General features: G+C 43.1%; 1 protein-coding gene across 4 annotated transcripts in view; it reads right to left on the reverse strand.

Moving 5' to 3' along the window:
* LOC126470469 (syntaxin-binding protein 5) overlaps nt 1–26,305 on the reverse strand; it is a 1,027,167-nt gene that overhangs the window by 233,224 nt on the left and 767,638 nt on the right. For all 4 annotated transcript variants that reach the window (XR_007586213.1, XM_050098331.1, XM_050098330.1 and 1 more), the window contains exon 11: nt 24,591–24,713. Coding sequence is in view for 3 of the 4 variants with exons in the window: in XM_050098331.1 (XP_049954288.1) it covers nt 24,591–24,713 (123 nt within the window). In the remaining variant the exon portion in view is untranslated. The remainder of the gene's footprint in view (nt 1–24,590; nt 24,714–26,305) is intronic.

Raw genomic sequence — 26,305 nt, forward strand, 5'->3', positions numbered from 1 at the left:
ATGAATTCATGGTGTTCTTATTTCAATTTCCAGGAGTGTATTTGAGGTGAAATCCAGGAAAGGAACAGAGACTTACATGATTGTTCGTCCGTGACATGAAATGTCAAGAAGTGCTGTTGAAGACGTTTTTCATAATCAGACCAGTCTTCCGCTGTCTCGTCGTAAGGAGGAAAAGGAAGTATAGCCAACGACAAGAAACGCCCCGCATTTGACACCGCAACAAAATCGCGATTCGCCGCTGTTAGAAGCTTTTGCTGTTCAAGGAGATTTTGCAATAGTTGCTCGACAGTAGCCATGGAACCCTGTGGGTCAACGGTGAAAAGGAAAAATCCCATTCTCGTCGCCAATTGTTACAACGTCAAGTTTAACACACATATTTCAGAATGACACAACACATGTAAGTCACAGAGTAAGTTGACAAGCAAGACATGTGTACACGTTAGCATTCGAATGAGCACTGAATCCCAGTCTGGAGGCCACTGCTCAGCTGGCTGCTTAGATGGCGCAGCTGCTGCATGGCTGGCAGACAGCGCCGCACGTAGAGGACATGCGTAATTGCGCGGCGGCGCTTTGAATGATCGGCGAGTCACAACAGAAAGCTTTTGTTGTTTCCATTTTTATCTGTTTTTGGGCCCTGAATTTTTTGAAGTATTTTTCTTTCTTTCTTTTTGTATTCTCTCCTTTTCTCATACTTTAAGTACAATAATAAGTTCTGCTGCATAAAATGGTTAAGGTCTTTTTATTGTATAGATCACTGGGAAATTTGTATACACACACTGCAAGCAAGCACATGGTGCTTGGCAGAGGGTACTTTGTATTGCTACTAATCAGTCTCTTTCCTGTTCCATTCACAAACGGAGTGCCAGAAAAATGACTGACTATATTCTTCTGTATGAGGTCAAATATTTCTCATCTTGTCCTCATGGTCTTTATGCAAAATGTACATTGGTAGCAGCAGATTTGTTCAGGAGTCAGCTGCAAATGCTGGTTCTCTAAATATTCTCAACAGTGTTTCACAAAAATAACTTCATCTTCCCTCCAGCGATTCCCATTTGAGTTCACAGAGCATTACTGTGAAACTCTCATGCTGGTCAAACTTGCTATAACAAATATAGAAACATGCTTCTGAATTGCTTCAATGTCTGCTTTTAATTCAACCTGCTGTGGATCCCAAATAATAGAGCAGTACTCAAGAATGAGCCACACCAACTTTCTGTACGTGGTCTCCTTTAAAGATTAGCTACATATTCCTAGAATTCCCCCAATATACTGAAAACAACCATTGGCCTTCACTGCTACCAATCTATGCTTACTTTATTTTATATCACTTAGTAGCTTTATGCCCAGATATTTAATCAATGTGACTATATCAAGCAGCACACCATTAATACTGTATCTGAACATTATAGGTTTGGTTTTTCCTACTCATCTGCATTAACTTACCTTATTTCTACATTTAGAGCAAGCTGTCCTTCATCACACAAAATAAGAATTCTAACAAGGAAACTCCAGGTTGGAATATCAACAATATAAGAAAAAAAATTGATTAACACTTACTATAATGATGACACACTAAGCTGCAGACAGGCTTAATGAAAAGACACACACACATTAGCTTTTGACCAACACCTTCTTCAGAAAAGGGCAACATGAACATGAACATGAACACGAACACAAAAACACACACACAAAAACAAAGATGATGTGACTTACCAAACGAAAGTGCTGGCAGGTCAATAGACACACAAACATACACACAAAATTCAAGCTTTCGCAACCAATGGTTGCTTCATCAGGAAAGAGGGAAGGAGAGGGAAAGACGAAAGGATGTGGGTTTTAAGGGAGAGGTTAAGGAGTCATTCCAATCTCGGGAGCGGAAAAACTTACCTTAGGGGGAAAAAAGGACAGGTATACACTCGCACACACACCCATATCCAACCGCACATACACAGACACAAGCAGAGATTTGTAAAGGCAAAGAGTTTCAGCAGAGATGTCAGTCGAGGCAGAAGTACAGAGGCAAAGATGTTGTTGAAAGACAGGTGAGGTATGAGCGGCAGCAACTTGAAACTAGCGGAGGTTGAGGCCTGGCGGTGGAAAAAAAAAATATATATATATATATATATACACTCCTGGAAATTGAAATAAGAACACCGTGAATTCATTGTCCCAGGAAGGGGAAACTTTATTGACACATTCCTGGAGTCAGATACATCACATGATCACACTGACAGAACCACAGCCACATAGACACAGGCAACAGAGCATGCACAATGTCGGCACTAGTACAGTGTATATCCACCTTTCGCAGCAATGCAGGCCGCTATTCTCCCATGGAGACGATCGTAGAGATGCTGGATGTAGTCCTGTGGAACGGCTTGCCATGCCGTTTCCACCGGGCGCCTCAGTTGGACCAGCGTTCGTGCTGGACGTGCAGACCGCGTGAGACGACGCTTCATCCAGTCCCAAACATGCTCAATGGGGGACAGATCCGGAGATCTTGCTGGCCAGGGTAGTTGACTTACACCTTCTAGAGCACGTTGGGTGGCACGGCATACATGCGGACGTGCATTGTCCTGTTGGAACAGCAAGTTCCCTTGCCGGTCTAGGAATGGTAGAACGATGGGTTTGATGACGGTTTGGATGTACCGTGCACTATTCAGGGTCCCCTCGACGATCACCAGTGGTGTACGGCCAGTGTAGGAGATCGCTCCCCACACCATGATGCCGGGTGTTGGCCCTGTGTGCCTCGGTCGTATGCAGTCCTGATTGTGGCGCTCACCTGCACGGCGCCAAACACGCGTACGACCATCATTGGCACCAAGGCAGAAGCGACTCTCATCGCTGAAGACGACACGTCTCCATTCGTCCCTCCATTCACGCCTGTCGCGACACCACTGGAGGCGGGCTGCACGATGTTGGGGCGTGAGCGGAAGACGGCCTAACGGTGTGCGGGACCGTAGCCCAGCTTCATGGAGACGGTTGCGAATGGTCCTCGCCGATACCCCAGGAGCAACAGTGTCCCTAATTTGCTGGGAAGTGGCGGTGCGGTCCCCTACGGCACTGCGTAGGATCCTACGGTCTTGGCGTGCATCCGTGCGTCGCTGCGGTCCGGTCCCAGGTCGACGGGCACGTGCACCTTCCGCCGACCACTGGCGACAACATTGATGTACTGTGGAGACCTCACGCCCCACGTGTTGAGCAATTCGGCGGTACGTCCACCCGGCCTCCCGCATGCCCACTATACGCCCTCGCTCAAAGTCCGTCAACTGCACATACGGTTCACGTCCACGCTGTCGCGGCATGCTACCAGTGTTAAAGACTGCGATGGAGCTCCGTATGCCACGGCAAACTGGCTGACACTGACGGCGGCGGTGCACAAATGCTGCGCAGCTAGCGCCATTCGACGGCCAACACCGTGGTTCCTGGTGTGTCCGCTGTGCCGTGCGTGTGATCATTGCTTGTACAGCCCTCTCGCAGTGTCCGGAGCAAGTATGGTGGGTCTGACACACCGGTGTCAGTGTGTTCTGTTTTCCATTTCCAGGAGTGTGTGTGTGTGTGTGTGTGTGTGTCTATATATATATATATATATATATATATATATATATATATATATATATATATATATATATATATATATATATATATATATAAAATTTCACACAAGCAAGCACGCCTTACGCACGGATGACTGCCAGCTCCGACAGCTCGAACCAGAATTCTGTCTATCGTACTGTGTCCTCCTACAGTGACTCACCTACAACACTTAACTAGGCATGTTTATGGATATTGAGAACAGTGGTTGTATCACACTTCAATATGGTACTCCCGCCTATAACCTCATCTCTGATAAGCAGTCGACACTGAGGACTACGCACTGGGTTCCATTACTTAAGAATGTCTTCAAACCACTACATATAAGAGAACCTATTCCATGTGCTTGGACCTTCATTAACACTGTGCAGTGAGACACTGTGCCAAACAATTTTGAGAAATCTTGGAATATCCCCTGTTGCCCTTCATCCATGGTTCACAGGATGCTGGTTGAGAAAAGGGTTAGCTGAGTTTCTCATGAGTGATGCTTTCTAAATCCATGCTGATTCATAGACAGAATATTTCCTGTCTCAAGGATATTTATTATACTTGTACATCAAATATGCTCAAGAATTCTGAAGCAAAGTGACATTATGGATATTGGTCTGTAATTTTATGGGTCAATTTTTTTACCCTTGTAATACACAGGAGCCACCTGCACTTTTTTCCAGTAACTTGAGACTTTACACTAGGAGAGAGATTCACAATAAATTCAAACTAAGTATAGGATCAATGCCTAAGAGTGCTCTCTGTAAAACCAAATTGTAATTCCATCTGGACTTGGCAACTTATTTGTTTTCAAAATTTTCAATTGCTTCTCAGTGCCAGAGATGCATATTTTTATGTCCTGCATATTGGAGTGTGTGACATTCAAATGATGGTATGTCTGTATGATCCACCTGGGTGAATACTTTTCTAGAAGCAAAATTTGAAACTTCATCTTTCCTTTTGCTGTCTTTTATTTCCAACCAGAATGATTGATGACTGGCTGAATAGAAGCTTTTGACACAGTCATTTTACACAGAACCAGTTTCACTAACATATGACAGTGGAAGTTGTTTTTTGTAAGCTTTGGCTATCAATCTTTTTATAGATGCATGAATTCTAACTAACTTTTGACTATAGACATTTTTGTGTCCTATTTCAAACAGAGTACGCAACAATCACTGTTTCCTCAGCAATTTACAATTTTTGTTATAAAACCATGTGGGTCTTTTCCATCCTTAATTCACTTTCTTCACACACACTTCTCCTGAGTGCAGTTTAGAATTAGTTTATAAACTTTGCCCTTAATTCCTCTATGTCCATCACAGTGAAACTACACTCATGTTCAGAAGAAAACAGAACACCTTGAAAGACTAGAGATAGGAAGTTCATATTCACAGGACATTTACATTAGTATGTTCTGAAGATTAGCATTTCAATCACCTTGGTTCAGCATATGTCCTGTTGCCTAAAAGGCACAGCATATGTCCTGTTGCCTAAAAGGCACAGGGTCCACTATGGGCCCTGATAGCTTCTTGCATGTGTGATGGCACTAACATGTATATGGTGCTATGTTATAGCTATCCATACTGCATTCACGTGGTTCCAAAGTTCATCTGTGGTTGTTGGCATTGGGTCACAGTGCTGCACCAGTCATTTCGTTATACACAACACAGTTTCGATGGGCAACAAGTCTGGTGAAGTGGCCAGCCAGGGCAAAAGGCTGACATCCTGTGACACCAAGAAGGCATGTGTTCATGCAGCAACATGTGGCCATGCATTGTCTTGCAGAAAAATAGCACCAGGGGGGTTGTGTACAAAGGGTATGGCTACAAGTCGCAGGATGTCAAACACATAAGTCAAATCGGTTGCAGTGCCCTGGACATGCATCAACAGTGATTTGGGGTTGTACCCCGTTGCACACCACACCGTAAGACCTCGAGTTGGCTCTGTATGTCTTGTTCGAATGCAGTCACTATGATGCCACTCCCCTGACTGCGGTGAACCAAAATGCGGCCATCATTTTAAAACAAGCAGAAGTTGAATTTGTCTGGAAACTCTATGTGATGCTATGCCTGTCTCCAGTGACATCGTTCCATACACCACTGCCAGGTATAATGTTTCTGCACATTAGTCAAAAGTAGGTGGAGAATAGGACAACACACACAACCCATGCCATAATAAACAGTGACAGACTGTCACCCCTGATAGTGTATGATGTGTTTAACTTTTCCATAGTTGCACCAGAGCTGAGGAGGATTCAGATCTGACTGCAATGCCATTCAGATGAGGTGTCGATCTTCTTGTTGGAGGTGGGCTGGGTGGTGCAACCTGACCCATTTTGACACGTTCTACGGCCTTCCATAAACAATTTTGCACAAACCCATTGCACTGCTGAAATACTTTGTTCAACATGAGCAGTAATTTCTCAGATGGATGCATCACAATCTCTCACACCAATAATATGCCATCTTTCAAACTCACCTCATTTGGTGGTATGGTTTGCCCATATGTCTGCAAGGCATCCTGCACAACTGCTCAAATCATACTGATCAATTACCTTTGGTTCATACAGACAACGAGAGCTGCAGGCACATTTTACCAGTATGTACTGTTGCGTCGCGACTTCGATGTTGACCTTGAACATGCCGGACGACATGGTTCAAATACTAATTGTTTCTGCAGAACATACTAATGTACATGTCCAGTGAATATGAACTTCCTGTCTCTAGTCTCTCAAGGTGTTCTGTACTTTCTGGACAGGAGTGCAAATAATGTCCATTTGCTTCTAAGTAGGATGCTAACAACTCCTTAGATGCTCATTCCAGAGTAACAACTGTCCTAGCTTTCTTAATGGATTTATTATATTTAATAACCATCATCACTATGATGACATGAGGATTACTAATCCCTGTCTCTATACTTATACTGTCGATAAGGTCTGGCCTGTTTATAGTTATGAGGTGTAAAACATTTGCAGTGTATGTAACTTTTCGAACTAAATGACTAAGACAGTTTTCAGAAAATGTGTTCAAAACTATTTCACAAGACTGACTGTCCCATCTGCAATCAATTCATAGATATCCTAATCTATACTCAGGAGGTTCAAGTCACTGCCAACTAGTACTGTGTGATCGGGGTGCTTCCATATTACTAAGTGTAGACTTTCTTTGAATGACTCTACAGATATAATTTTACAACTGGTTAGTTGGCAAAAATGTCTGATGATTAACTTGAGTTCACTTAGGACAGTTAATCATGACAAGATACTTTCAGACTCAATTTTGACCTTCACAGTGACAATATTTTTGTTCATTGCAGTGAACACTTTCCTTCCTATGGTGTCTAACCTGTCTTTTCGATGGATGTTCCATGCATCGTTAAATATTTTGGAGTATACTTCAAGTTTCATCCAGATTTTGGTTCCAAGTAAAGGGAATTTATTACAAATGCTTCAGAAATTTACTGTTAAACCTTTGACATTCCAGGTGTCTTTGTTTTGGTTATGATCAGATTTCACTCTCTGCACCCTGACTGGCGAGTGTTCATCACAGGACCCCAAACTACTGCCTAGCCTAAAACCAAAACCCTACATGCACTTCACAAGTAGTCTGCTACCTGAGTAGCTGCTTCCCCTATGTAGTGCAGCCTTGACCTATCAGGGGGGAATAATACAATTCTTCACCCACAGTGCAGGTCCAGAAGTACACATTCAAAATCAGCACAAATCTGACACAGTCTCCATTTAATACTCTCCACTTTGCTCCAAACCGAAGGACCAAAATCAATTATGGGTATAGTACCACAAATTTTAAGCTCTGCCTCTACCCCATGACCAAGGTCACCAGTCTTCACCACTTCTGGCAGCCACCTGTACAAAATGAGGATGGCTTCACAACCAAGGCATCAGGTATCAATGGTGCTGACATGAACCACAACTTGAAGATCACTGCGCCCTGCACCCTCAACAGCTGCAGGCAGTGTCTCCACCACATCTTGGATGAGGTCCCCACACATTGCACATTTTCTAGTCCCACCATTCACACTATTTTCTCCCCACACCTCTCTGTTTCCTTTGTCTCCTCCTTTACTAATTATATGCGTCTCCAGATCATGAATGAATGAGTGAATGAGTGAATGAATGGATGAATGGATGAATGGATGAATGAATCAGTCAGTCAACCAATCAATCAATTTTTGGGAAGTTGAAAGAGCCTGAACATTGAGGTAATCAGTCCCTTTTCCCCTTTAATAAAAACGCCTACATGTTTCCAGGAGAAGAAAAGCATGGACTGCCAATGTGATATTTGAGGGGTTATCTGAGGCAGAGATCCTGGTGAAACCAGATGGAAGGAAGGAGAATCAGAAGGTAAGGAACTGCAATACAGTAGGAGTATGCTGATCTGAAGCAGTTGGAGACCCTCCCCTCCCTCCCCCCTGTATCTATTCTGTGGTGGGGGAGATCCACTTCCATATCCGACCAGCAGCCCCACAGTCACTATAAAATAGAGGCTTAAAGTAGCTGAGGGTAAAATAACAGTGAAAGCAAAAAATGAAGGAAAAAGTGCCAAATGTAGAGCATTCATTGGAGACAAAGGTAACATCAGGAGTGCTCCAAGAAAGTGCCACAGGATTGCTCTTGTTCTCTATCTACACGAATTTTCTGAAAGAGTCAGCAAGAATTTTTTACTGTTGGCTGGTGATGCTACTGTGTGCAAAAAAGTGTCATCCCTGAGTGACTGTAGGAGGATACAGTTTGACTTGGATATATTTCTACTTCGTATTAAACATCATGTTGCTCTGGAAGTGGTAAAATGTAAGTTAATGCAGATGAGTAAGCAAAACAATCCAGTAATATTGGAATACAATATTAGTGGTGTGCTGATTGACACCATCACATCAGTTAAATATTTAGATGTAATGTTGCAAAGTGACATGAAATAGAATGTGCATGCAGGGTCAGTTGCACGGAACGTGAATGGTCAACTCTGGTTTGTTAGGAGAATTCTAAGAAAGTGTAGCTCATCTACAGTGTGTATCCCACCACCCCCCACCCCCCATCCACACACACACACACACACACACACACACACACACACACACACACACACACAAAACCAACATGCTTTAGGGGCAGGTTCCTTACCCCAAATACAAGAAAAAATGTCTAGTAAGCATGGGCTCTAAAATGCATCCCTTAAAAGCTGTGAGCACATGTTCATCTTAGATACCATGAAACATCTTTTCTGTTTCAAGCTCTTTGCATTTAAATTTTTGGAGGAGGTAGTCTGGAATAAAACATGAAACAATTATCTAGTAAACATGGGCTCTAAAATGCATTCCTTCAGAGCTATGAACATTTGTTCAGTAGAAGAAATGTGTTTCAACACTAGCACAGATGAACAAGTGCTCATCCACACACCATACATTGACTCATGGAATATGGATGTAGATGTACATGATGGGGCAGAATTGCAGTTGGATGTAAGGTAGCAAAGGATTACAACACTGATGGACATGTTTCAATGATAGTTCCCATCTATGTAATTCAGACAAGCTGATGTTGGGGAGAAAGATCCAAATGTCTTGGGTTGTGAGTTGCAATCAAACATATGCTCAGCATCATGGTCTGCCACTGTTTAGTTACACACTGACATGCAAGGAAACTGGTGTAGGCATGCATATTCAAATACAGGGATATTTAAAAAGGCAGAATACGGTGCTGTGGTCGGCAAAGACTATACAAGACAGCAAGTGTCTGGTGCAGTTGTTAGATCAGTTACTGCTGTGACAATGATAGGTTATCAAGATTTAAGTGAGTTTGAAAGTGGTGTTACAGTTAGCACACAAGCCATGGGACACAGCACTTCTAAGGTAGCAATGAAGTGGGGATTTTCCCCACCCGACCATTCCACGAGCACACTCTCAGTATCAGGAATCCAGTAAAACATTAAATCTCCAACATCGCTGCAGCCAGAGAAAGATCTTGCAAGAATGGGACCAATGACGACTGCAGTGAATCATTCAATGTGGCAGAAGTGCAACCTTTCCTCAAATTGCTGCAGATTTCAATGCTGGGCCATCAACAAGTGTCAGCATGTGAACCATTCAACAAAACATCATTAATATGGGCTTTCTGAAGAATGTGTACTACTCGTGTACCCTTGATGAATGCATGACACAAAGCTTACGTGTCGTCTGCGCCCATCAACACCGACATTGGACTGTTGGTGACTGGAAACATACTGCCTGGTTGGATAAGTCTCGTTTCAAATTATATTGAGTGGATGGACCCGTACAGTATGGACACAGCCTCATGAATCCATGGATCCCGCGTGTCAGCAGGGGACTGTTCAAGCTGGTGGAGGCTCTGTAATGGTGTGGGGTGTGTGCAGTCTGAGTGATATGGGATCCCTCATACATCTAGATACGGCCCCACCAGGTGACACGTACGTAAGCATCCTGTCTAATCACCTGCATCCATTCATGTCCATTGTGCACTCCAAAAGACTTGGGCAATTTCAGCAGGACAATGTGCCACTCAACATGACCAGAATTGCTACAGAGTGGCTCCAGAAACAGTCTTCTGAGTTTAAATACTTTCGCTGTCCACCAAACTCCCCAGACATGAACATTATTGTGCATATCTGGGATGCCTTGCAACATGCTGTTCAGATGAGATCTCCAACTTGTCTTACTCTTACAGATCTATGGACAGCCCTGCAGGATTCATGGAGTCAGTTCCCTCCAGCACTACTCCACACATAGTTGAGTCCATGCCACGTCATGTTGTGGCACTTCTGTGGGCTTACAGGGGCTGTACATGATATTAGGCAGGTGTACCAGTTTCTTTGGCTCTTCAGTGTAGTTTGGCAGTGGTCATTCATTCAGAGGGCAACTGGTTTGTGGTCATGCACACATAAAATGCTGAGCAGGAATTACAGTTTGATATATGACATGACTGTTTTTGAAGGTGATCCTTCCTCTGAAAGGAGAGGATAAGCCTGTGTCAACACTAGAATATAACATGTAGGAAGGGTCTTTCATGGGGATCTCCTACAGATATATCATGCATCAGGCTTGGAGATGGGAGTAGGAGCAGCATAAGGACGCACTAGGATATTCCTTATATTGGATGGTTGGCCGAATACCAATTTAGGAGAGATACAAAGGATTGTGGTTAGCGTGGTATCATCCAGAGATCGAAGTGCTATGACAAAGAAGGCAACACAAACTGTTATCACAGACATTACTGAATGCTCACTGCAATCCACAGTGATGTATGGGAGGCATTCCTGAAAATCATTCCTCCCCTCTCAGGACACCATCATCTAGGACTAACGACTCAGATGAACTTTTAGTGTTGTTAATGTTAAACAGTTTGTTATTTAGTACACCAAGTGATGCTTTGCTAGTCCAAGACAGTTGTAAAATATCAAGTACTCCTGTGACAAACACTGGGTCAAAGTTAAGTACATATTTTATTCATTTATGTAATGAAGTTAACTAATGTTTCATGTGTTCTAGTATGACGAGCCTTCTCCCAGAGCAACTGAACAATCCACAGCTGTGGCCAGATGAAAGTAGTTTCACTGGGACACAAGTAATTGTGGTGATTGGCATTCGACCGGCTTGTAATTTGTGTCAGTTGCCTGCCTGTGTGCAAGTTGCACACATTTTTCTTACTAGACTGAAATTTTCACTCTACAGCGGAGCGTGCGCTGATATGAAACTTCCTGGCAGATTAAAACTGTGTGCCGGATTCAGACTCGAACCCGGGACCTTTGCCTTTCGTGGGCAAGTGCTCCCCCAACTGAGCTACCCAAGCACGACTCACACCCCATCCTCAAGCATTAATTCCGCCAGTACCTCATCTCTTACCTTCCAAGCTTCACAGAAGCTCTCCTGCAAACCTTGCAGAACTTGGGAGAGCACTTGCCTGCGAAAGGCAAAGGTCCCGAGTTCGAGTCTCGGTCCGGCATACAGTTTTAATTTTCCAGGAAGTTTCATTTTTCTTACTGTTGGCTGTTTTTTCCTGTTGTTATATTTTGTCTCTGAGAATGCCTGCTGCTCACTGTTAGGCATCTGATGTCCTTACTCAACAAACAAGCAACACCGCCTGTTGAAGCAGCTTCAAAATTTCACCCACACCACAACCCAGATCAAGACTGGTCAGACTAACAGGACAGTATTAGAGGCACACTTTGCCACCTACAGAATAACAGGTACAGAGCACAATGCTTACTTCTGTCCACCACCAGTCCTGAAGTTTATCACCTCTGTGTTAAACTCTGAGGAGACGCAGCTGTTCCTGAGAAAGTCACATACAATGATCCTGTTAAATTGTTACATGAAAACTTTGACTGTCAAATCCATGCAGCAGCTACACAGCTTAAATTTTTTTGGCTGAAGTAGCAGCCTGCTCAGTTAGTCAAACAGTGGCTAATAGAACTCAGAGGTCTCAAGAGGCACTGAATGTTCATAAATGTTCATGTGGAATTAACTATAGTGACATAATGTTACATAATGCTATTACTCAGAATGTATCTGATGCACACATTTTCATTGCAATTCTTGACACTGCCTGACCCTAGTTTAAATATAGTACTGTCTATAGTGGAATCTCAAACAACTGTGGACTCAACAGAGGTTGATTTTGACACCACACATATTTTTTGTTTGTTTGTAGTGCACCAGATGGTCTGTTTGATGTACAGCATAGCATCAAGCAGTGCAGAAAAGCGCTCAGGTAATCAGAACAGTAGCAGTAAAAACTTCCTGTCTCATAGCATACAGTGCGTGTTACAGAACTCTGAGAGAAAATCATGTCAGTGTTTTTCAAGGCATGATCAGAAAAATTGTCCATGCTGTAAAGCTAGTTGTTTTCAATGTGGACAAGAAGGTCACAGTCAACCTGTATATTTATGTGGCACAGGAAAGGTGAAGGTGACAGCCACCATTGTGCTAGTGCATGGTGGCCACAGCAATGTTGTCAACAAGTGTGCACAGTACAGGCCATGGCACTCACCAGGTTAGAACTGAACCAAGTACCTACAAATTGGCTCTGAGCACTATGGGACTTAACTTCTGATGTCATCAGTCCCCTAGAACATAGAACTAAGGACATCATACACACCCACGCCCGAGGCAGGATTCGAACCTGCGACCGTAGCGGTCGCGCGGTTCCAGACTGTAGCGTCTAGAACCACTCGGCCACCCCAGCCGGCCAAGTACCTACACATCACGGAACTCTTCTGCTGATATATCCAGGCAGGCAAACAAACTTTTTGTTCATTTAAAGGAGGCACAAAAGACAATTAAGTTTCAATTCAACGCTGGTGCTTCTGTTTCCCTAATAAATAATGATACTTATGCTGTGATCAGTAGTCTGCCACTACAGTAACCTACTTCTATTTTGTCTGCATGCAATGGGCAAGACATTCCAGTCCTTAGTATGTGTACTTTGCCAACAACTTGGCAGAGTCTGACAAAGTGTGTGTTGCTTCATTGTTAGGTTGTAGATATTTGATTCACTCTGACCCAGTTTAGTCTGCTGTATTATCTATGGATGCATCTTCTTATAGGATCAGAGCAGTGCTCTCCAATAAGATTGGTTCTTCTGACAGACCCATTGTTTTGCCTTGAAAACTCTTACAGCACAGAGTAACTATAGTTGGCTTGGAAAAGAGGCACTCACCATTATGTATGGTGTTACAAAATACCACCAGTATTTGTATGATCAGAAATTCCATTTGCTGACAGATTTTTGGCCTTTGATGGCCTTGTTCAATCCTGCCAAGCCTGTCCCATCTCAAGCAGAACAAAAATTATGGTGTTGGGCTCTGATATTACCTAATTATTAGTACGAGTTAGTGTACAAGCCCACTGTGCAACATTCAAGTGCTGACATGTTGTCTCAGTTACAGTCAGTACCGGAAAAGCATTTGAGTAGTCTAATGAAGTATATTTTAAAACTGGTTCGGAGGATGTTGAATGTCTTCAAAATTTTCCTTTCGACTTTTGGCATGTTGCTGCAGCAACTGCTTCTGATGCAGCCCACCAGGGTATTTTTCCATGTGTGTGCTGTAGGTGACCATGCAGTTTGAAAGAAATTCCCTACCCAGTTGCACAATGCTATTTTTTGCATCATCACACAATTTTCACATGGTCAGATATTATGCAGGTTGTAAGTTATGTGTCCATTGCACCAAGGTCATTGGAGCATAGTTTAGATGGATCAACTCACCCATCATTATTGTATTTGGCTCAGATGGAGCAAATGACAGCTCGCTGCAAAGTCTGTGCAGAAACTCAGTCAGCTCTGCCGCAACACTTTTTTGAGTGGCCACGTCCACATTCATATTGACTTTCTGGATCCATTCTGGAACATGTGATGGTTGTTAGTGGTAGGTGCTTACAGTAATTTTACTTTTGTTGTCCCCATGACATCCACCACTACTGCAAGTGCAGTATCATTTTTGTCTTCTATTTTTTGTCTTGGAGGTCTTCCAGTGGTCATTGTCTCTGACAATGGTCATTCACATCAGCCAATTTCCAACAATTTTGTGCTGCCAATGAAATACAACATGTGACCACTGCACCTTTTCACCCACATTCTGACAGTAAAGTTGAATAGTTTGTTCGAACATTCAAAAGTCACATGGAGAAACTCTGTTCCTCCCAAACACGGGAGCTGGCATTGGCTCTGAGCACTACGGGACTTAACTGCTGTGGTCATCAGTCCCCTAGAACTTCGAACTACTTAAACCTAACTAACCTAAGGACATCACACACATCCATGCCCGAGGCAGGATTCGAACCTGCGACCGTAGCGGTCGCGCGGTTCCAGACTGTAGCGGGAGCTGGCATTCAAAATTTTTCTGTCCAACTACTGCTTCTTGCCGCATCATGGGCAGTCACTAGCAGAATTGTTGCATGGTCAAAGGCACTGTACCCTGTTACATTTTCTGTGGCAACCATGAAAACAGTTCATTCTACTCTCTTGAACAAAGTTTCAACTGCAAAATGAAGTATTTTACAAAGGTTTATAGTGTTGGGAATGTGGAGTCATTACCATAGTGATTGGATGCTCATCTTATGTTGTCCATGGTTCTGCTGGGCTCCTGTGGTATGACTAACAGCAGCTGCACTGTGCATACAAGTATGTTAACAATACTGCCACAGAATGTTTGTCCACAGACACAGCACACTGCTGGAGTCCTCATCCACAGACACAGCTGTCTCTCTGCCAGTCACATCTGACATTTTCCTCTGTGGCGCTCACAGAGATTGACACACTGGCACTACTGACGGCACCAGCATTGACTTCTTCCCTGCTACCCAAACCAATGTTCAAAATGTCCCGCCCTCAAAGGGTCATCACACCACTTCAGAAGATCCCCTCGCAATCCGGTTGACCACAGCATCTGCATCTCTGGATGTGGGCATGCACCCTGCATCTAGTTTTTTGGCTAATGTCCCTGGACACCCATGTGGTGGGATGAGGGTGCAGGTAGGGAGGTGCCATCACTACAGTAACTCTCCCTGACATCTCCACCTCCACCTCCTCCTCCGTGTCCGTGTCCATGTCCATGTCCGTGTCCAAATTCACCTCACCTCTCCCACTGTCCTCATGTGTGTTTGCCCTGCAAGATGAAGGTGCAGAACTTTTGAGGAGAGGAATGTGGTATTTTCCAGAGATCACGGAGCCATGCCAAAGTCGGCAACACAAATCGATACCACAGACATTAGCGAGGGCTAATTGCAATCTGCAACGACATATGAGAGGCGCTCCTGAAGACCATGCCTCCCTCTCAGCACAGAAACGCCCTCACAATGATGTCAATGTACTGCCGAGCTAGTAAGAGCTCTACCCTAGTTTGAGCCTCAGAGACAACAATCAACACCATTGTCTAGAATCAATAAGTAGTTAAGTTTCAAATGAACTTGTAGTGTTGTTAATGTTGAATACTGTAACTGAAGAGAACAGCTTGTAACTTTGTGTATCAACTAATGTTTTGATGGTCCATGACAGTCATAAGACATCCAGTACTCTCGTGGCAAAGTTAAGTACATCTTTTATTCATTCATGTAATAATGTGAACTAATATTTCATGTATTCTAGTACGATGAGCCTTCTTCCACAGCAGTCAAAGAAGCCACAGTTGAGGCCAGATGAAAATAGTTTTGCCAGGTCACAGAAGTTAGGATGTTTCTAAATTCCACGCACAGTAATAAATATCTGAAGCTACGAGGAAGGATATGGTTCAGATGTTCTGGTCCAGGATGTAGGAGATGAGGTGCTTTTTCCTTTGCAGCTGTTCCCTGGACATGAACAGATGATCATGTGTATGTAGAGATATGGCACAAGAAATTCATAGGTTTGGTGGATAATGCCTGTCTGTACAAATAACTAAGAGCTTCAGTGTACTGGGCACTGGATTGTTCGTCACTACAGATATGATTTTCACGGTTGGCCTGACTATATGTGAGTGACATTTTTGTACGGAAGGGATGACAGCTGTCAAAATGCAGGTTGGTTAGTGGGCTTCATAAAGACAGAGGATTTGATAGAGCCATCAGAGAGATGAACGTCAACATCCAGGAAAGTGGGGAATTGGGCTGAGAAAGACCAGGTGCGGTGATTGGGAGTGAATGTGTTTAGACAGCGGAGGAGCGATATGTTCTCTTTGTCTTTGGTAAAGATCATGAAAACAGTTAACGCAGAACAGGGAATCAGCGATCAGCGATCATAAAGCGGTTACGGCATCGATGATTTCAGCCGTAAATAGAAATATTAAAAAAGATAGGAAGATTTTTCTGTTTAGCAAAAGTGACAAAAAGCAGATTACAGAGTACCTGATGGCTCAACACAAAAGTTTTGTCTCAAGTACAGATAGTGTTGAGGATCAGTGGACAAAAATGGAATGATCATATAAAGTTGATCGTCGGTAAAGCAGATGCCAGACTGAGATTCATTGGAAGAATCCTAAGGAAAAGCAATCCGAAAACAAAGGAAGTAGGTTACAGTATGCTTGTTTGCCCACTGCTTGAATACTGCTCAGCAGTGTGGGATCCGTACCAGATAGGGTCGATAGAAGAGATAGAGAAGATCCAACGGAGAGCAGCATGCTTTGTTACAGGATCATTTAGTAATCACGAAAGCATTACGGAGATAATAGATAAACTCCAGTGGAAGACACTGCAGGAGAGACGCTCAGTAGCTCGGTACGGGCTTTTGTTAAAGTTTCGAGAACATACCTTCACCGAAGAGTCAAGCAGTATATTGCTCCCTCCTACATATATCTCGCGAAGAGACCATGAGGATAAAATCAGAGAGATTAGAGCCCACACAGAAGCATACCGACAATCCTTCTTTCCACAAACAATACGAGACTGGAATAGAAGAGAGAACCGATAGAGGTACTCAGGGTACCCTCCGCCACACTTGCGGAGTATGGATGTAGATGTAGATGTAGAAGGTATCAATGATCATGTACAGCACAAGGGGTTTGGGATTTTGGGTGCCTAGGATGGTTTCCTCTAGATAGTCTGTAAACCAGCTGGCACTGGAGGATACAACACTGTGGCCATTAGTGTGCCACAAATTTGTTTGTATAGCTCCCCCCCCCCCCTTTCCACTTGAAAATAGGTAGTTTTGTATGCAATGACGCAATGGGTCATGAGTCAGTAGGGCAGTGAGAGACATACATTTGAAAGCAGCAAGACCTTAGGAATGACGACTCTTTGGGTATATAGAGGTGGCATTAACAGTGATTCTTACAGTCCACGTGGTTGTGGGATAGGGATGGTTGGGAGTCCATGGTGGAAATGGTTTCTACCTTTGATGGGATGCTACGCTGCAGGCAAGGCAACTGCTTGGGAGAGTTCTTTAACAACAGCCGAGATTGTTCTGTGAGAGAACAGTAATCAGGAACAGTGAGGCATCTAATACAGATTTTTGGATTTTGGGAAGCATCCAGAAGGTGGATATGTAGGTGGGTAGTTTGATAGCTGTCTTTTGTTCCATACCAAAGGGTCCCTCCTATATAGTTGGGCCACCTGTGGGCAGCACATCTGCAATGATAGCGAAACAAACACTGGTAGCAGTTACTTCTGTAAAATATCTGGGAGTATGCGTGCGGAACAATTTGAAGTGGAATGATCATATAAAATTAATTGTTGGTAAGGTGGGTACCAGGTCAAGATTCATTGGGAGAGTCCTTAGAAAATGTAGTCCATCAACAAAGGAGGTGGCTTACAAAACACTTGTCCGACCTATACTTCAGTACTGCTCATCAGGGTGGGATCCGTACCAGATAAAGTTGACGGAGGAGATAGAAGAGATCCAAAGAAGAGCAGCGTGTTTCATCACAGAGTTATTTGGTTAGTGTGATAGTGTTACGGACATGTTTAGCAAAATCAAGTGGCAGACTCTGCAAGAGAGACACTCTGCATCGCAGCGTAGCTTGCTGTCCAGGTTTCGAGAGGGTGCGTTTCTGGATGAGGTATCGAATATATTGCTTCCCCCTACTTATACCTCCCGAGGGGATCACGAATGTAAAATTAGAGAGATCCGAGCATGCACAGAGGCTTTCCAGCAGTCGTTCTTCCCGCGAACCATACACGACTGGAACAGAAAAGGGAGGTAATGACAGTGGCACGTAAAGTGCCCTCTGCCACACACCGTTGGATGGCTTGCAGAGTATAGATGTAGATGTAGATGAAGTTCACTGCTCAGTATACTGAAGGTCTCACTGATTCCTTGACAGACACGCATTATCTCTCATGCATATTCTGCAGACAGGTTTTCTGTGTCATATACACACAGATCACTAACCTTATGACCACACCCAGAAATCCGTTGCAAAGGAGCACTCACCTCATCATCTAATATTATCCTGGACTAGAGTAACTGAACAATATCCTTTGCCATGGGTTGAACTATTTATCATTGTCATCAGAATCGAGAAACATCCTTTCCACCCAGTCCATTCAATATCCCAGCCCATACTTACACCACGCTTACTCCCAAACCCTTGCAACATGGGTCACACTCTGGTGCAAGACCTGTCCAATACATCCTGCTCCAGTCCCATCACATGCCTATCCTATAATATCGCAGGCAGTGCTGCATGTCGAAGCAGTTGTGTCACATACTAGTTTCATTGTAATTTTTGCACAGCTTATGTGGACATGACCATCTAGCAGCTGTCCACTTGGGTGAATGAGCACTGCTAAACTGTGGTCTCTCTCTCTCTCTCTCTCTCTCTCTCTCTCTCTCTCTCTCTCTCTCTCTCACACACACACACACACACACACACACACACACACACACACACACACACAGAACATGTGAGCTTGCTTTGGTCTGGCTGCAGAGGAGGAAGGGGGGGGGGGGGGGGGGGTTGTGCACTGAGGACAATTACCTGATGATCGGGTTGGAAGGGGGAGATAGCACAGAGGAAAAAGGAGACTATGGAGAAGAGGGTGTGGGTGCAATGTGAGTGAAGTTTGGGTGATGGGGCAGAAGTGCAGGTACATGTGAGTTAGAGGATAATGGAAGACTACAAGATCGAAGGAATTTCACTCATGCTATAACATAGCCATGTGGGCTTAAACTACTTGTTCTTATGCCACTGCCAATGCTGATATTTTTTACCATTTCTGATCTATTTTCATTATTCATATATATTTAATAGTTAATTTTTTTGTTTAATTTCACATTCAAGCATCATTTCATTAAATTTCATTATTCACTGTATAATTTACTGACCACTGACAATAGTATATTTAGTCCTTATGGAAATATTTTATTTAAAACAATATTCATTATTCACTATACTTGCAAACCATATGGTTGTCAAAATTCAATGGTGTTAAAAACTATTTGTTTCTAGATTGAAATAGTTTATGCCAAAGCCCTCATTCTCCACTTTCCAACAAATTTTTGACTTTACAAAAAACTGAATGTTCATAAGTTATTCATATTTAATATGTTCATCTTCCACAAAGATCCGATTTTAAAAAGAATTTCTTACTAAAATCCACTGCCATAGTTTTGTAGCGTCAACTTTTTTATTTCCAACATATATACTCTTAGTGTAATTACCTTTCAGCTTTTTAATTATTCAAATTAGAAAATTTCACTGTATCAAAACTTCTTAGCAAACTCTGGGAATGCCTGTGAACATTAACTCTTCATTCTCATTAAGCAGTAACTATTATTTAGTCATTTTCTAATTATACAGTGTTTAGTTAAACTTACTTCACTGCCTATCATATCCTTTTACTTTCCAACTTTCCTGTCTCTGATGTTAGTATCTAAAAGGGAATAGTTTAGCATTTTACTAATTTGTAATTTCTGTAATAAACGTGTCCACAAAAAAGCATTGCAGATAAAACCTTAGTCAGTTTGCAGTTTGTATTCAAACAATACAGTTACTAAGTTATTAGTCAGTGGTGGGCAACAATTCAGTTGGTTCAACATTCCATGGGTGTACTGCCTGTCCACAGCATCCAATAGGCACAATATTTTAGTGATCAGACATTATACCATCATCATGTGCATTGACTAACTGAGCTCCTAAGGGCACGCAGCTGACTTACATCGCTAACCACCGCAAGCTGTTTCCTCTGTGGTCTGCACCTGAGGGTGAGCGTCGGCAGCTGTGGAGACACTTGAGTCTGTTGCAGTATTGAGGTAGTTGCTCTGTCCACCCAGGGTGCCAGATCATTGGGTTTGCTGGCTTTCCTAATTAAACCCAGTGCTGGTTCCCACACGTTGCTGAGAACCAGTACTGGATCTAACTAGACGTCTCCATGACTACTGACTGACTGACACACACACACACACACACACACACACACACACACACACACACACACACTCTAGGCTACAATTTGCAGTGGAAGAGAATATAAGTCAGTCGCGCACATTCAGGAACTCAGTTCATCAATGCACCTGATGATGGTGACATATCTGATGAGTGAAATATTGTGCCTGTTGGACATTGTGGATCGATAGTAAACATGTGGACTGTTTTATCAACAAATATGCAAGGAGAAACTGAAGGATCACAAGCATTTCATGTTGTTTTATTGTCAGCCCAAGCCCAGTAACTGAAATGCTGTGTGTCAGACTGGTAAAGTTTATACCGAGTTCCAACATCTATAGGCCTAGTTACTTTGTAGATAATTGTCACTTGTGAATTTTTTAAAAACTCTTCACATTTGTGTCGCTCACTGACCTGTGCTAATACACAAATGCTCCATTAGTTTAAAATGCTTATCATCTGGATCTATCAGTTCTGGGGACAGTGCTGCAGATTTTGAGGTTCGTTGAAATTCCATGAATAACATAGCTGGTATTCTCTGCCTTCCTTACCAGTTGCTGAAATGATTCATTGTTTGTTTAAATTGTTGAATAAGGACTCCAGACATGTACACATAGTGCAGAAGGTGATATTTCCCATTCCTTGCTCCCATTTCCCTAAGTGGTACCACTGTTTGCAGTTTGTTCAAAAAGCTTATGATTAACTACTGTTCTACACTTGTTTCCACTTTATACGGGACACTGCAGGCATTCCAACAGGTGAAGTGTGTCACACTGGCTCAATGTCAGTTTCAGTAGGAGACAGCACCTCATACCTATTGGTCAGGAGAATGAATAAAGTACCTTTAGTTCTCCTTGGTCCCTGCCTCCCCTGTACAGAGCCTGTAGGTCACTGACATGCCACTCACAGTCAGGTCAAAAAGTGGTGACAGGTCCTGTATTTCCTGGAGAGGAGAAATTGTCCATGGGAGAGGATAGTACTTAAATTATCTTTGGTATTTCTGGTATGCATCTCTTGGTAGCCTGCACAGACCCATATGCAGCAGTATCCCATCACTTGACAGCAGCTGGGGTGATTTTCAGCTGCTTACTAACAGTAACTAACTAACTCATGTCCAAGAACAGCATTCACAGTGCAGATGCAGTGTGGCTGGTGCCATGTTTTACTAGATAGTAAACAAGCAATTGTAAATTAAGCTAGCCAATTTCCTTTCTTAATTCTCTTATACTGCAAGGATTATAAGTTCCCTGTAAAAACTCAAGGAAGTAACACCCAAGAAAATGACTGTTTTATAACAAGAGAATAGCCTAGGATAAAATTTATTGATCCTGTTAAGATACTTTCAGGCATTGTGTATGCAGCTGCTCACTCTTCTGCATAGACGCAACTAGGAGATAACAAATGGCCAGACACCATATTTTAGTGACACAGGACACATAATAATTGACATGCTCAACCCCAGCATGCACCAGCAATCATCAACTGAGTGTTTATTACTTTCACAGCCTTTTTAAAGCCTGTGTAACAATCAATAGACAGTATTATTTCTATGTATACAAATGTTGAATATTGCTTTTTACAGTAAAGGGCAATAAGACTTATTCACAGGGTGGGTCACAGAGAATCATGTTGTCCAGCGATTGTTCAGCACTAATACTTAACAACTCTACACACATTTAAATTAAATACAATTTTATGGTTCAACAAAATAAAGTTATCCAGAGCACTGATGCACACAATCACAACACCAGGACAAAATGTAACTAGGAAGGATACAAATAGAGCTATCAGTTGCAATTCCATAAGTTTTTTTTTATGCTTGCATATCCAGATTTCAGCTGTAAATAGCCATGTTCAGTGCATCTGAGTGAGTTATGATCAAACAAATTCCCAGCAGTGGGGAGTTTGTTGTATTATAGCTTACCCAAATGTACTGAATACGGCTATTTATAGCTGAACTCTGTATATGCAAGTGTAATAAAAAACTAATGGGATTACAACTGACAGCTGTATTCCTATCCTTCCTTATAACAACATACAGTCACTGTGCACAATGGTTCCATATGGAGTCAAAGTTGGTAAAATCTAATTACTTCTGGCAAAGAACAAAACTAAAAAATGACCAAGCAAATGGCATACATCAATGGTTTGATTTGGTTTAAAAAGCTATCAGACTCTATAACAGCATGTGAGCAGAATGATTTGAATCCAGATTTGCTGATAACTATGGCATTGAGTACCTGTAAGCTCCTTTCTTCTTGAATACAAATTTAAAATCTTTTCCGACAGAAAAATGTTTGTATTAATTCAATGAACGTTAAGACACTGCTTGTGACATTAACCAAGTTTAAATTTATAAATGGATAAAACAGAAAAAAGATACAAAAACTGTTTTATGTAATGTATATGGCAAGTTAATTATTGTAGAACCATTCTTTCCAACATTTGTGAACGTTATCATTTTGATGGCTCTGTGCAAAAAATTATAAATAAATAAGAAATGTAAGTAAATAAACGACCAAAGGAATAAATATTAATACACTAGCCATGCCTTACACTAGCCACAAAAAATGATGTTAGATACAAAAGAAGCTGTGTGCCATGTGACACCAATAACATCATCCATCTTATCTGCCCATCTATCAGGTGCACTTTGGAGTACATGTTACAAACACACACACACACACACACACACACACACACACACACACACAGGGAAGGAGAGGGAGAGAGAGGGGGGAGATGGAGAGGGGGGGAGATGGAGAGAGAGGGGGAGATGGAGAGAGGGGGAGATGGAGAGAGAGGGGGGAGAGGGGGGAGAGGGGGAGAGAGAGGGGGGGAGAGGGGGAGAGGGGGAGAGGGGGAGAGGGGGAGAGAGAGGGGGAGAGAGAGGGGGGAGAGGGAGATATGGGGGGAGAGGGAGAGAGAGAGGGGGAGAGGGAGAGATGGGGGGAGAGGGAGAGGGAGAGAGAGGGAGAGAGAGGGAGAGAGAGAGGGAGAGAGAGGGAGAGAGAGGGAGAGAGAGAGGGAGAGAGAGAGGGAGAGAGAGGGAGAGAGAGGGGGGGGAGAGTGAGAGAGAGGGGGGAGAGGGAGAGAGGGGGGAGGTGGAGAGAGGGGGGAGGGAGAGAGAGGGAGAGGGGGGGAGGAGGGAGAGGGGAGGGGGAGGGTGATAGAGGGGGAGGGTGATAGAGGGGGAGGGTGATAGAGGGGGAGGGTGATAGAGGGGGAGGGTGATAGAGGGGGAGGGTGATAGAGGGGGAGGGTGATAGAGGGGGAGGGTGATAGAGGGGGAGGGTGATAGAGGGGGAGGGTGATAGAGGGGGAGGGTGATAGAGGGGGAGGGTGATAGAGGGGGAGGGTGATAGAGGGGGAGGGTGATAGAGGGGAAGGGTGATAGAGGGGAAGGGTGATAGAGGGGAGAGGGTGATAGAGGGGAGAGGGTGATAGAGGGGGGAGGGTGATAGAGGGGGGAGGGTGATAGAGGGGGGAGGGGGGGAGAGGGGGGAGGGGAAGAGAGGGGGAGGGGGGGCAGGGGAGAGAGGGGGGAGGGGGAAGGGGGAGAGAGGGGGAGGGGGAGAGAGGGGGAGGGGGAGAGAGGGGGAGGGGGAGAGAGGGGGAGGGGGGAGAGGGGGAGGGGGAGAGAGGGGGAGGGGGAGAGAGGGGAGGGGGAGAGAGGGGAGGGGGAGAGAGGGGAGGGGGAGAGAGGGGAGGGGGAGAGAGGGGAGGGGAAGAGAGGGGGAGGGGAAGAGAGGGGGATGGAGAGAGGGGGAGGGGAGAGAGGGGGAGGGGGAGAGGGGGGAGGGGAGAGAGGGGGAGGGGGAGAGAGGGGGAGGGGGAGAGAGGGGGAGGGGGAGAGAGGGGGAGGGGGAGAGAGGGGGAGGGAGAGAGGGAGGGGAGGGGATGGAGAGATGGAGGGGAGGGGAGGGGATGGAGAGAGGGAGGGGAGGGAGAGAGAGGGAGGGGAGGGAGAGAGGGAGGGGAGGGAGAGAGGGAGGGGAGGGGAGGGAGAGAGGGCTGGGAGGGGAGGGAGAGAGGGAGGGATAATGACTAGAAGGTGAGACAGGAGGAATGGGGTAGAGGAGGAGAGAGGACAGAAGCTAGTAACATAGAATTTTTATTAACACTTGGGACACTGGGGGACAAGAACATAAAAATTTAAAATTGATCTGCCATTACCTTCTTATTGTCACTGTCTGTGGATTCGTGTTTTGAAGTCAGACTTGGTCTTGGAGGGTATTCATACTCTGGAGAGCAATCTTCTTCTTCTGCAGCATCATACACAATTGGTATTTCAAGTGCCTACATAGAAAAAACAAAACCAGTAAGACAGAATTAACAATGTGTCATCTAAAGCAAGCACCAATAGGTCACAATGCAATCATTTAATTGCATATGTACACATCACTCTTGCTAAATATTATCTTGAATATGTTTGATATATATTATCTTGAATATGTGTGATTTTAGTTACCCTCTTATATACTGGTAAATTGTTTCAGGCTTAAAATGTTGCAATACAAGCATGACATGACAATTTCTATCTAACTTCATGTTCAAAATTTAACCAAGCATGCTATTAGCTTTTTCACATTCATAACATGTACTGTATGTATGCCAATTGAAGACCAGACAGAAAAATTTCACCATGAAACAAAATTTGTTTATTTAAAATTAATAAATAAATTCTTCCAGTTCTGTGGTTACACTACTGGGAAATACAGATTATCAGGAATATCAGAAGAATTTATTTAAACTTATTTTGCAAATATGCCAAAAATGTTTAGAGAAATTGTAATTCAATCTTTAATTATAAATAGACAGTTTTATATGGACAGTACTTGGAGTTTTACTATTTGTATTATTTATGACATTTTACACTATAACCAACATAATTGTCTTTAGATTCAGCAACTGTACTGATATGTAAGATAATTCTCATTTATAGTTCCATCTCAGTTGCACATTTTTAATTATATTCCATGTTTCAATCCCTCTGGATCCTCTACATACCTAAAAGAAAGTAAAACTAAAAATGTAACATCTAATATTTAACAATAAGTAAAAAAGAAAAGAATTGTACATAAATGTAGAATTTGCAGAAGTAGTTGTGTCAGCAACCTGTCTTGTCAACTGAGAAACACATATCAGAGTACTGTGTTTCAGAACTGCAGTTAATGTTTTAAATAGGTATATATTGGAGGTATGGAGAGGGAGAAGGGAAGGGAAAATGGAGTGAGGCTGATTGAGAGATGGGAAAGGAAGCAGGAAGCGGGTGGTGGGTATGTAATGAGCTTAACAAGAGGGGTCACGCTAAAATTATAGAATGTATACTTATGTAAAAATTAACTCCCTCCTTCTCCCCGACCTCCAACATACACCTACTTAAAACACTGACCGCAGTTCCAAAACACTGCACTCTGATATGTGCTTGTGGGTAGAGAAGATGGGTTACCAATGCAAAAACCTAGGTAAAGTCTACATTTATGTATGATTCTTTTCTTTTCCACTTATTGTATAATATTAGATGGTATATATTTAGTTTTACTTTGTTTTAGATCTGAAGATGATCCAGAGGGACTGAAACATGTAATCTAATTAAAAATATGCAACCGAGACTGAACAATAAATTAAAATTATTTTATACACAAAAATTTAATTCCATTTTTTAAAACTCTGAATCCATGTCCTCAATATTCCACTTTTAACAAGTACATAAATTATGATAAAATATTTATTAATGAAAACTTGAACAGTGAAGAACCTACAGTGTCAGATTTGTCCATTTTACCACTTTTAGGCTTACAAAGTCATCAGCTGCGTGTTCCTATCATCATCTTGTGTGTTCATCACTACTGGTGAGTGTACTAGCCTTTAGCACTTATTTTTAAATC

The sequence above is a fragment of the Schistocerca serialis genome, chromosome 3, assembly GCF_023864345.2.
Source record: "Schistocerca serialis cubense isolate TAMUIC-IGC-003099 chromosome 3, iqSchSeri2.2, whole genome shotgun sequence".
Taxonomy (NCBI): domain Eukaryota; kingdom Metazoa; phylum Arthropoda; class Insecta; order Orthoptera; family Acrididae; genus Schistocerca; species Schistocerca serialis.